The 13,465-nt window shown below is 41.9% G+C and overlaps 1 protein-coding gene across 1 annotated transcript in view; it reads right to left on the reverse strand.

Annotated features, from left to right (window-relative positions):
* Nucleotides 1-233: 233 nt before the first annotated feature.
* The window catches only part of LOC141106640 (natural killer cells antigen CD94-like), a 50,756-nt gene continuing 37,524 nt past the window's right edge, over nt 234-13,465 (reverse strand). The window contains exons 5-6 of the mRNA XM_073597583.1: nt 1,393-1,496; nt 234-417 (exon numbers count right to left, since the gene is read on the reverse strand). Coding sequence (XP_073453684.1) covers nt 234-417; nt 1,393-1,496 — 288 coding nt within the window. The remainder of the gene's footprint in view (nt 418-1,392; nt 1,497-13,465) is intronic.

Raw genomic sequence — 13,465 nt, forward strand, 5'->3', positions numbered from 1 at the left:
TAAGATTATTAATATTATTAAGATTATTAATATTATTATTACTAATATTAAGATTATTAATATTGAAATTATTAATATTGAGATTATTAATATTAAGATTATTAATATTATAATTAATTTTAAGATTATTAAGATTATTAATATGATTACTAATATTAAGATTATTAATATTAAGATTATTAAGATTATTAATATTGAGATTATTAATATTAAGATTATGATTATTAATATTATTATTTATTATTATTATTATTATTATTATTATTATTATTATTATTATTATTATTATTATTATCTCTGTTCTTGCTGCAAATACATTTCTTGTTATATTTTCCACTTTCACTTTTAAAACTGTCATGATTCAGGTAAACATGCTCTGATTCATCAGGGAGTGTTGGCTTTCTAAAAATATTAAATCTGGAAAAAAGAACAAAACAGAAGATTACAAAAAAATGTTGCTGTTATTAGATAATGATCACATATCTAGCGGTTTTCCATATATTTTTTTCTATACGTTTTATAGACAGAACTAAAAAATACAGGTGATTACAAAAAGTCAGTTGAGTATGAAACATAGCATATTAATATTGTGTATGTTCATATGAAACCAGCAGGTGGAGCTGTAGTCTAGTTTTCACATGTTTAGCTGTTCATTCTTATCTGCTTTGCTAAAGGAAGTCTTTTTACAGAGTGCAGACCTCTATTGAAGTGTATAGATCCATCTCTGATAATGCAGATCTAATATATGTTCATGACAACAACAAATTTGGCATAATCCATCTGCAGTCTTAAATGTATGATATCAGATAGAGCTGGGCGATTTTCTCAAAAAAAAAAAAAAATCACGATTCACAATTCGAATCAAGTTTTTTTTTTTTATGGACACCGCGCCGGTCCTGAGGAGCTACGGGCAGGAGTTTTTAGGCAAAGCTGCGGCTTCGGCCTAGTCTGCGAGGCCGGACGCCACGGACTAGGCCAAAGCGCCGGTCCTGGTGAAAAAAAAAAAAAAATTTTAAAAATTGATTTGCTGAAATTTTCAATTGATTTGACCTCTCAACTCGATTCAGGATTCAAATCGTTTTTTTCCCCAGCCCTAATATCAGAACAATCCTAATAGTAGCCCTGTGGATTAGAAGGCATGCAAAGCCACTCTCTCCTTAGCAGTACCGGACTGGGACCAGTAGGTCTGATAATAATGACTTTGTACTCGATCCACTGCTCAATTAGTAATGCACTGGGGAAGTTAAGCAAAGACTTGGCACTCCAAACTACTGCAAAAAAGTTTCCTCCATGAAATAGAAGAAGGGATAAATGAATGGAATAATGTAGAACCAAACCTGAAATATCAGTTTTAGGTAAAGCTGACTTTTACATTTTACGGGTTGAACTTACATTGTTTCTGAGTAGAATGTTCCATCGGTCCAGACCCAGCCTGAGTCATCTTGTGTCCTGCTCAGTCCAATCCAGTAATTAGATTTCAGGAGATTTAAAAAGTTCTGCAAGACAGAAAGGCAATCTATTGAAATAACAGATATTATTTTACCATAAAAAAATTACTTAGAACATAGCACTGAACTGGAATCAATTCCGGTGGTGCTTTACACATATATTTATACATTATACTAATCCATAAAACTTTAACCCTTTCACTGCCAGAGCCATTTTTGCGATTTTGTGTATACATGTTTAAAAAAATATTTTGAGCGTGAAGATTACATAAAACTCCCCATTATATATTTTCTGAAAGCAGGCACCCTGGAGAATTAAATAGTGGTAGTTCCAATTTTTTATGTCACATGATATTAGTGCAAAGGTTTAGAAAATGCAACAATTTAGTGAAACATCAACAAACTTCATTACTCCAGAGTGAATGGAAATGGACATGTGCAGAATTAAAAAATGTGTTTGGTTTTAGGTCGATTTGTTACGTTACTAAGTTAGTTTTGTTGCGTTCATAATGAAAATTTGTTTCGTTTAAATTGTTTTTTCGTTTTCGACCTGATTGGAATTTTCCAATGGATTTAAAGTATTTGAATCAAAGTGAAAATATCAAATCAATCTCAATTCATTGTAAAGGAGAATAGCTGGTTTTATTCCATTCAAAATTTGAATTTCGGAAGACGCTATATTCTATTTTATTCTATTCTATTTTCTATTTGATTCCTTTATTTTTTATTCTATTATATTTCTATTTTATTGTATACTATTCTTTTTGAATTTTGAAAGATGGCTATATTCTGTTTTACTCTACTCTGTTCTAATCTATTCTATTTTTTTTGGATTTCGAAAGATGTTTTTTCTTTTCTTCTCTAAATTCAAATTTTGAAATTCGATTTATGGAACACGACTATATTTTTCTATATTTTTTAAATCTATATTCTATTATTTTCTATTCCTTTGCTTTCTATTCTGTTTCATTCTATTCTATTGTTTTTCAAAATTCGACATTTCAGAAGATGGCTACAGTATATTCTAATACACCCAGTCTTTGAAGAAAATTAACAATAGTCAGCAATATTTTTCCATTTAAAATTTGTTTTCAAATTCAATTTGAATTTGGATAATTTGTTATTTTGAACAAAATTTTGTTTTGCTTAAATTCATTACTATTGTAATTCGAAAATTTGGATACATCCAAATCTCTGAATAATGAAAACTTTGTCCGAATTTCGATTCGGAACTAAATAACCCGCACATGTCTAAATGGAAATACAATCCATCTTGAACTCCCACCTTCTCCTAGATGTAAATAATCGGTGTGAGCTCAGTAATATGTGAACAATGACGACAGTATTATCTGTGTGTATGGAGAGACTGCGCCCTTCTTCAGATGCTGGAATCATGGCATTTATATTTAAATTATTATTTTGCACAACATTTGTTTCCTTTTTTTAACACTCTTTATTTTAACCGGTTCCCGACCGGCTCCTGTACATATACATCGGCAGAATGGCACGGCTGCGCAAAGTAACATGTATTTACGTTACTTTGAATTTTGCGCCGAGCGGGCGCGCGTGCCCCTGCTGCGAGCTCCGTGACCGCGGGACCCGCAGACTCGATGTCCGCCGGTGTCCCGAATTCGTGTCACAGAGCTGCAGAATGGGGAGTGTAAACAAGGCATCTCCCCGTTCTGTCCAGTGACAGGACACTGATCGTCTGCTCCCTTTCATCAGTGCTGTGTCTAGACATGTGCATTCGTTTTCGTCCGAATGCATTTTCGTCCGAATTTCGGGTATTTTCGTTATCATTTTAACAAATGATAACGAATGTGCAGAATCCGAAAACCGAAAGATCCGACATAAACAAATGCTTTATTTTCGTTTTAGTTGCGACAACAGTTCCATATAGATAGGAGATTCAAAATGACGCTAAAAATAGCGATCTGTGTCCATGGAACCTGTGGTCGAATGTGCCTAACCTTAGCTCTATTAGTCCAAGATTATTCTACATAAAGAGAAAAGATTCGACGTTATAGAGACAATAGCAAAAAAGGTGGAATGTGCCCAACCTAACTCTATTAGTCCAAGATTATTCTACATAGAGAGAAAAGATTTGACATAAAGAATCAATGAAGCAGTCGCCGCGAGCGGACATTTATGGTCAAATGATCCGCCCATAGGCTATAGAAGAATTCTAATGTTGGTTGACTAGTAATAATAATTAATAAATATAATTATTACTAGTGTCATACAACATTAGAATTCTACTATAGCTTGTAGGCGGAACATTCGACTGGAAATGTACAATTGCGGCGTCGTACAGTTTAGCTGCTCTGTCGAATCTTCTTAGAACATTGGACTGACACCATAAGCCTTCAATGACAGATTCCACCTTAATTATATTGGATTTTCGGACGAATGCATTTTTTTTTAACAAAATAAATAAAAACGAACTTCGGGAGTAACTAAATAAATGTATTTTTCGGACGAAAACAAAATTCCGAAACAAAATATTTCAGTGTGCACATGTCTAGTCGTGTCACAGTAAGCCCCGCCCCTACACAGTTAGAACACATCCCTAGGACACACTGTATCCCTTCCTAGCCCCCTAGGGGTTAACCTCTTCACTGCCAGTCACATTTATACAGTAATCAGGACATTTTTATAGCACTGATCGCTGTATAAATGTGAATGGTTCCAAAATAACATCAAAAGTGTCCGATGTGTCCGCCATAATGTCGCAGTCATGATAAAAATCGATTATTGGCGCCATTACTAGTAAAAAAAAATTATTAATAAAAATGCCATAAAACTATCCCCTTTTTTGTGGACGCTATAACTTTTGCGCAAACCAATCAATATACACTTATTGCAATTTTTTTTACCAAAAATATGTAGAAGAATACGTATCAGCCTAAACTGAGGAAAAAATTTGTTTTTTTTATATAATTTTTGGGGATATTTATTATAGCAAAAAGTAAAAAATATTGCTTTTTTTTCAAAATTGTCGCTCTATTTTTGTTTATAGCGTAAAAAATAAAAACTGCAGAGGTGATCAAATACAAAGTATATAAAGAAAGCTCTATTTGTGGGAAAAAAAAGAACGTCAATTTTGTTTGGGAGCCACGTCGCACGACCACACAATTGTTAGTTAAAGTGACGCAGTGCCGAATCGCAAAAAGTGACCCGGTCATTTGGCAGCCAAATCCTCCGGGGCTGAAGTGGTTAAGAAAATTTTCATACAGATAAGAATGCATAAAAAGCATATACAAGTTTTAACATCGGCCAACTTATGAGCCTTGCTACATAAGATACTGCACAAAAAGAAATAATTATCCTTCTTGTCTATTGAAAGGTTATTCATCACGGCCAAGGATCAAGTGGCAAAATAAAGAGCGCATGAATCTCATCTGTGATTTTTTAACAGCAAGTAAACAAAATTTGTGCATATAACTGAGATACAACATAGCATCATACAGAAGTGATCAGGAATAAAAGAATAGAAGGGAAATAAAAAAAAGGGGGGGGGGGGAGTGAGGGGGAAATCTCAGTCTTCCATTTAAATGGCTGAAGCATATTCACTTGAGAAAGTAAATTGGGTCCAATAGAACCACTTCCGATTACATTTTTTCTTTACACCGGAGCAAGGCCGTGATATTTTCCATGGAGTAAATTTCATCAAAGGAGAAGTCCAGCCTGGGCTCGTTTGGCTGGGCTTCTCCTAAGGGTCACAGGGGTGCAATTCGTTTTGCACTCATGTGACCCGCTTTCTGCTGACGTCACCAATATCAGTCCAGGCACTGCGTCATCCCAACTCTGTGAGTCTGGATTTGCCAGGTGCCTAGACTGATAGCCGTCTCAGCCTCTCAGCGAGAGGTTGAGACGGTCGCTCCCCGCCCCTCCACAGCTCAGTGCTCCAATGAGCGTGGAGGAGCAGAGCAGGAGAGCTGCAGATTGACAGGCGGAGAGAGCTCGGGGAGCTGTGAGAAACAAGCCATCAGCAGTGTTCGATCGCTCGGTTCTCAGTGTAGAGGTGCCAGGGGACAGATGCAGCATCGGGCCGATGCTGCATCCACCTACAGTGGGGACGGAAAGTATTCAGACCCCCTTAAATTTTTCACTCTTTGTTATATTGCAGTCATTTGCTAAATTCATTTAAGTTCATTTTTTCCTCATTAATGTACATACAGCACCCAATATTGACAGAAAAACACAGAATTGTTTACATTTTTGCAGATTTATTAAAAAAGAAAAACTGAAATATCACATGGTCCTAAGTATTCAGACCCTTTGCTCAGTATTTAGTAGAAGCACCCTTTTGATCTAATACAGCCAAGAGTCTTTTTGGGAAAGATGCAACAAGTTTTTCACACATGGATTTGGGGATCCTCTGCCATTCCTCCTTGCAGATCCTCTCCAGTTCTGTCAGGTTGGATGGTAAACGTTGGTGGACACCAATTTTTAGGTCTCTCCAGAGATGCTCAATTGGGTTTAAGTCAAGGCTCTGGCCGGGCCATTCAAGAACAGTCACGGAGTTGTTGTGAAGCCACTTCTTTGTTATTTTAGCTGTGTGCTTAGGGTCATTGTCTTGTCGGAAGGTAAACCTTTGGCCCAGTCTGAGGTGCTGAGCACTCTGGAGAAGGTTTTTGTCCAGGATATCCCTGTACTTGGCCGCATTCATCTTCCCCTCGATTGCAACCAGTCGTCCTGTCCCTGCAGCTGAAAAACACCCCCACAGCATGATGCTGCCACCACCCTGCTTCACTGTTGGGACTGTATTGGACAGGTGATGAGCAGTGCCTGGTTTTCTCCACACATACCGCTTAGAATTAAGGCCAAAAAGTTCTATCTTGATCTCATCAGACCAGAGAATCTTATTTCTCACCATCTTGGAGTCCTTCAGGTGTTTTTTTAGCAAACTACTTGCAGGCTTTCATGTGTCTTGCACTGAGGAGAGGCTTCCGTCGGGCCACTCTGCCATAAAGCCCCAACAGGTGGAGGGCTGCAGTGATGGTTGACTTTCTACAACTTTCTCCCATCTCCCGACTGCATCTCTGGAGCTCAGCCACAGTGATCTTTGGGTTCTTCTTTAACTCTATCACCAAGGCTCTTCTCCCCCGATAGCTCAGTTTGGCCGGTTGGCCAGCTCTAGGAAGGGTTCTGGTCATCCCAAATGTCTTCCATTTAAGGATTATGGAGGCCACTGTGCTCTTAGGAACCTTAAGTGCAGCAGAAACTTTTTTGTAACCTTGGCCAGATCTGTGCCTTGTCACAATTCTGTCTCTGAGCTCTTCAGGCAGTTCCTTTGACCTCATGATTCTCATTTCCTCTGACATGCACTGTGAGCTGTAAGGTCTTATATAGACAGGTGTGTGGCTTTCCTAATCAAGTCCAATCAGTATAATCAAACACAGCTGAAGGTGTAAATGAAGGTGTAGAACCATCTCAAGGATGATCAGAAGAAATGGACAGCACCTGAGTTAAATATATGAGTGTCACAGCAAAGGGTCTGAATACTTAGGACCATGTGATATTTTAGTTTTTCTTTTTTAATAAATCTGCAAAAATGTCAACAATTCTGTGTTTTTCTGTCAATATGGGGTGCTGTGTGTACATTAATGAAGAAAAAAATGAACTTAAATGATTTTAGCAAATGGCTGCAATATAACAAAGAGTGAAACATTTAAGGGGGTCTGAATACTTTCTGTCCCCACTGTAGGTAAGTATAATGGGGGGAAAAACCCATACTTCTCTTTTTATTTTAGTAAATCACATAAAGAGCGATGGGGAAGTATCCTGTTTCCAGAGAAGCAGTATGCATGCCCGGCAGCATTCACCAGGTGGATCACCAGAGAATTTTTGTATTGTTTACTAGATAGGTCAGAGTGCTGAAGAAGATACTTGGCTGGGTCACCCTCCAAGCCAACATCTATCTACTGTTTAATAGTACCCTTTAACATGAGACCAGAAGTTAGTCAGCTTACTACATGACCAAAATATATGAGGATGGACCCTTCATTCTCCTTGCAATGTCAAGAAGTATTCGACTATTCAGGGTAGAGCTTACCCAAAAGGGGTGGAACCCTGTACCAGCGGGTGAATATTTTATAGCCCAGTTCTTGGTATTTGCTTGCCATAGAAGAGTGGTGGGAAAAGTACATAATATGGTCACGTTGTTCTGCCAATAACTCCCTGCCCAAATCTCGCTCCCACTTTAGTAGATACAGAGGTACAAAAGAGTCAACCAGTCAGAAGTTTATAGGTATCATAAACCGCATGAGATGTGGAGTCTGGTATCAAACAAAGATCCTCAAAGGAAGTATTAGGACAGTTGTTGATTCTACGGCGAGCTACGGTATTAAGAATGTGAATAAGCTGCTGTAGCCGCCAATCGTCTAAGGGTGGCAAGAACATATCCCGAATAACCAACGGAGCCTTCATCTCCCCATGGGACATAAAATCGCAAAGTCGGTAAGTGCCATGGAGAACCAGTTGCTTAAATCTCGGATCTGTTAACCCTGGGAGAAAACTAGGGTTCCCATTCCTAATAACTGGATATAGGCGAGAAGGGGTGGAGTCTGGCATAGTGGCAATGTTATACTGTTTTAGGAGTAGCCTCTATTAGAGGATGATTATTGAGGACTCGCAAATTGGAGATCCAAAGCATGGAAGGCATTGTAGTGGGATGTCAGCAGAACATTGTCCAAGTTCAAGCCATTGTTTGAGTCATTTGTCTGTACAACAGGAGAGTGCTCTAGCCAAATGTACTGCGTAAAAATAAAGAGGATCTGGAAAGGCCTTTCCTCCATATATCTTTGGCAGGGACAGGTAAGAATGTGAGAGACGAGGGTGCGATTTAGCCCACACAAATCGGATAATGGTACTCTGCATATGACATATGAATCGCATGATGTTTATCTTGAGAATTGAGAATTGCATTTCTGCCCATCCAAGAGAACATTTATATTTCAATGTGTATCTGTATGTATTCCCTGCTGCTGGATATAGAAACTTTGCTTGGAATTGGCAGTATTTCTATTTTTCATTTGATGTGTGTATAGAAAGGAACAGAAACTCTGCGAAACAGACATTCAACTGGCTGATTCATGATGTATATAAAGGAAAAGAGGTTTGGGACTTTGTATAAGTGTCGGGGCTGGGCTCAGCCCTTCCTTCTCTGAGCTGGCCGCTCAGCTGTTGGCTAATTGCCAGATCCCATCTCTCCACAGTGACTCACCTGTTGATGATCCTGCTCGTCAGTCCTGCCTACTTAAGCCATCCACCTCAGATGATCTCTGCCTTCGCCTCGGTCAACATCACAGAGACTCCTGCATTCCTGTTGATGACTTGCTTGGCTGACGTTCCTTCTGGCTCCAGATCCTGCATGCTGTTCTACTACGTTTATCTCTGGTTCTCTGACATTTGGCTTGGCTGACTATCCGATCCGGTTCCTGAACTCTGGCTGTGTTTTGACTACACTTACTCTGTTTCTCTTTTTATTATTATTATTAAATAAGTGTGATTTAACTGTACTTCTGTCTCGGTCTGATTAATGGTTTCTGACAGTAGGCGAAGGCCATGAATTCAGAAGATGCAGTCAATCCACTTATTGGTAATATTTTTTCCAGATTGGATGACCAGGATCACCGCATGGATCAGTTTGCCATAGCGTTACAAACACTCCTGAGTCGCACGGCTCACCTGGAATCTCCCACTGCGGTTGCTCCGGAACAACCTGTGTTGCAGGCCTTCCCTGCTGCTGCTCCAGTCTCTGTGCAGGCACCCGCCTCGAGTATTACCTCGATAAGAGGTATGTCTGGTTCCGCTCCGCTTCCCCAGCGATTTGGGGGCGTTCCAATTCAATGCAGAGGGTTTCTCAACCAAGTTGAGATATACTTTGAGATGCTGCCCCAGGCTTTTCCCACGGACAGAAGCAAAGTAGGCTTCATGATATCTTTGCTTTCTGAGAGAGCCTTGGCCTGGGCAAACCCTCTATGGGAGACGCAAAAACCTGTGGTCCTGAGTTACCCAGAATTTGTGGCTTCCTTCAAAACGGTATTTGACAGTCCCGCATGCTCTGCTTCTGCTGCCAAGAGCCTCATGTCCATCAATCGGTACGAGAACTGTTGCCGATTACGCCATTGAATTTCGTACTCTGGCAGCAGAGGTTGCTTGGAACAATGAGGCCCTCGTGGCTGCCTTTTCTCATGGTCTCTCGGATAACATCAAGGATGAGATAGCAGCCCGAGATATACCCACTGAGCTGGAGAAGTTGATCATATTTGCCATCCTCATTGACTCCAGACTCAGAGAAAGACTCTCTTTTAAGGCGCGCTTGCGGAAGCCTCCTGTACATTTGTCTCCGAGCTTTGCAGTCCCACCCTTGCCTCCCTCACCTCCCATGCCTCCTGGTACCGAGTCGGTCAGTGAAGGTGAACCTATGCACTTGGACTTCACGTGTCTCTCTGTGGATGAGAGAGCCCTTAGGAGGAGGGAGAGATTGTGCCAGGTAGGTCACTTTTTGAAGTCTTGTGCTACCCGTCCAGGGAACGCCCGAACCTTGAGGTCCTGTCATGGACATACCTTAGGTGGCGTTGTTTCGTCCCCAGTTATTCAGAAGGATAAGCCCCTGGTTTTGGTTACCCTTTCTTGGGCTGAGTCGTCCATCGAGATACAGGCTCTAATTGACTCTGGGGCTGCAGGCCTGTTCATTGATGCTGCATTTGTATCGAAGCACTCGATTCCACTGCAGTTGCTTGACATTACACTTGCCATTGAGACTCTTGACAGGAGACCTCTACAGCCTGAACATGCGACTCATGAGACTGTTCTGTTGTCCATGGGTGTAGGGGCTCTTCACCATGAGATAATCCAATTCCAAGTTATTTCCTCACCTAAGTTTCCGCTGGTTATTGGTTATCCATGGTTACAAAGGCATAACCCTTCTTTTGATTGGCTCAGTGCTGAGGTTCTGTCCTGGTCGCCACAATGCAGTAAGAGATGCTTCCAGAAGGTAGCCAAGGTCCTGTGCACCTCTTTACTCTCCTACCTGCTGGAGGAGTACTGCGATTTTAGCGATGTCTTTGACAAAGGTCAAGCCAGGACTTTGCCTCCACACCGGTCGTATGATTGCGCAATTGACCTTTAACCTGGTGCCATACCCCCTCGTGGCCGGGTTTACCCTTCATCGGTCTTGAAGGATAAGGCCATGGAGGAGTATGTTGCAGACACACTTTCTCAAGGTTTCATCTGAAAATCCTTGTCTCCTGCTGGTGCTGGTTTCTTCTTTGTGAAGAAGAAGAGTGGTGAACTGAGACCTTGTATTGATGATAGGGGTCTCAATTGTTTAACGATTAAGAAAGCCTATCTGATTCCATTGATTACAGAGTTATTTGACAGCCTCAAGGGAGCAATGGTTTTCACAAAGCTTGATTAGAGAGGGGCATACAATCTCGTCAGGATTAAGGAGGGCGACGAGTCGAAAACTGCGTTTAATACCAGAACAGGTTATTATGAGTATCTCGTAATGCCTTTTGGCCTTTGTAACGCTCCGGCAGTTTTCCAGGAGTTTATTAACAATGTCCTCCGATATTTGTTGCAGATATGTGTGGTGGTTTATCTCGACGATATCCTCATATTTTCCAAGTCCCTGGAGAGCCACCACATAGATGTCTCTCGTGTGCTTCAGAGACTAAGAGAGAAGAATCTCTATTGTAAATTGGAGAAGTACGAATTCCATTGTGAACAGGTTAAATTCCTGGGTTATGTCATTTCCACTGCTGGTTTTTTGATGGACCAGAGAAACTTTCAGCAGTCCTACAGTGGCCTTGACCCGTGGGTTTACAGCGTCTGCAGCAAAGTCTTGGCTTTGCCAACTATTATCGAAAGTTTATTCGTAACTTCTCCTCTCTGGTCAAGCCCCTGACTGATATGACCAGAAAGGACGGTAACCCACAGAGTTGGTCTCCAGACTCCATTAAGGCCTTTGAGAGTCTCAGGGCTGCCTTTGTTTCTGCTCCTGTGTTGGCACATCCTGATCCTACGTTGCCTTTTATCCTTGAAGTTGATGCTTCTGAGACTGGAGTTGGCGCCCTTCTGTCTCAACGTCCTACCTCAGAGCGCTATGCATCCGTGTGGCTACTTTTCCAAGAAACTGTCACCTGCGGAGTGCAATTACGAGATTAGTGACAGGAGCTGTTGGCGATCATTTTAGCCCTGAAAGAATGGAGACATCTCCTCGAGGGTACCACTGTGCTGGTTCTCATTCTTGCTGACCATAAGAATCTCACATTCTTGTCTGAGGCTAAACGCCTCTCTCCCAGAAGGGCGTGATGGGCTCTTTTCTTGTCAAGTTTTAATTACATTGTCTCATTCTTACCCAGTACTAAGAATGTAAGGGCTGACGCTTTGTCGCGACAATTTTCCTCCACTTTCAAGATGGAGTCAGTTCCGGTTCCTGTGATTCCTCCGGATTGTATTCTGGCTACGGTTCGCACAAGTCTCACTTCTCCTTTGGGTGACAAAATTCTTGCTGCTCAGGTCGATGCTCCTCCTGAGAAACCTTGTGACCGCTGCTTTGTCCCAGGGAGTCTCCATACTGCTGTGCTCCAGACTAACCATTATCCCAAGGCAGCTGGCCACCCTGGGAAGAATCAACTCTTTTGGGCCATTTTCCAACAATTCTAGTGGCCTAGTATACGTGCTGATGTAACCGCCTTCGTAGCTGCCTGTTCCGTGTGTGCTTCCAGTGGGCCTCCTACAACCCATACCCAATGGAGAGAGGCCCTGGACCCACCTGTCTATGGATTTCATTGTGGAGTTACCCAACTCCCAGGGCAACAAAGTTATCCTTATGGTGGTTGACCGGTTCTCAAAAATGTCTCATTGTATTCCACTTAAGAAGTTGCCCACTTCTAAGGAACTGGCTTCCATTTTTGCTTGGGAGATCTTTCCCTTTCATGGGCTACCCAAGGTGATTGTCTCAGACAGGGGTAGTCAGTTTGTGTCACGGTTCTGGTGAGCCTTTTGTGCACAGTTGGGAATTCAGCTTGCTTTCTCCTCTGCATATCACCCGCAGTCTAATGGGGCCGCAGAACGAGCCAATCAGTCCTTGGAGCAATTCCTACGTTGCTATATTTCTGACCATAATAACTGGTCAGACCTCTTACCGTGGGTGGAGTTTGCTCACAATAGCACCTTGAATTCTACTTCCGGATTGTCCCCGTTAATGGCGAACTATGGTTTCCAACCTTCCATGTTGCCTGACTCATTTGTTCCGCAGAGTATTCCTGCATTAGAGGAGCATCTCCGTGGTCTTCGTTCCACAAGTCCAGGAGGCTTTGCGACATGCTAACGATAGGTACAGACTCCATGCTGACCGCAGACGCCTGCCTATGCCTTCCTACCAGGTTGGAGACAGGGTCTGGCTGTCATCTCGCAACCTCCGACTTCATGTTCCTTCTCTGAAGTTCGCACCTCGGTTTATTAGGCCTTTCCGTATCTTTCACAGGATTAACCCAGTGGTTTATGTGTTGGACCTTCCTTCTAGTATGTGTATCTCAAATGTGTTTCATATCCCCTTATTGAAACCTTTGGTCTGCAACCGCTTTACCACCTCGGTGCCACGTCCTCACCCTATACAGGTTGAGAACCATAAGGAGTATGAAGTACAATACATTGTTGACTCCCGTAGGTTCCGTGGGCGCATACAGTACCTGGTGCATTGGAAAGGGTACAGACCAGAGGAACGCTCTTAGGTCTCATCCTCGGACGTACATGCCCCTGTCCTCCTCCGTGATTTCCATAGACTTTTTCCCCTCAAGCCCGGTGGTCCTCCGAGGGGGAGGGGTCGTTGAGGAGGGGGTACTGTCGACGTGGGCTCAGCCCTTCCTTCTCTGAGCTGGCCGCTCAGCTGTTGGCTAATTGCCAGCTCCCATCTCTCCACAGTAACTCACCTGTTGATAATCCTGCTCGTCAGTCCTGCCTGCTTAAGCCGTCCACCTCAGATGATCTCTGCCTTCGCCTTG

The sequence above is a fragment of the Aquarana catesbeiana genome, linkage group LG08 (assembly GCF_042186555.1).
Source record: "Aquarana catesbeiana isolate 2022-GZ linkage group LG08, ASM4218655v1, whole genome shotgun sequence".
Classification (NCBI taxonomy): domain Eukaryota; kingdom Metazoa; phylum Chordata; class Amphibia; order Anura; family Ranidae; genus Aquarana; species Aquarana catesbeiana.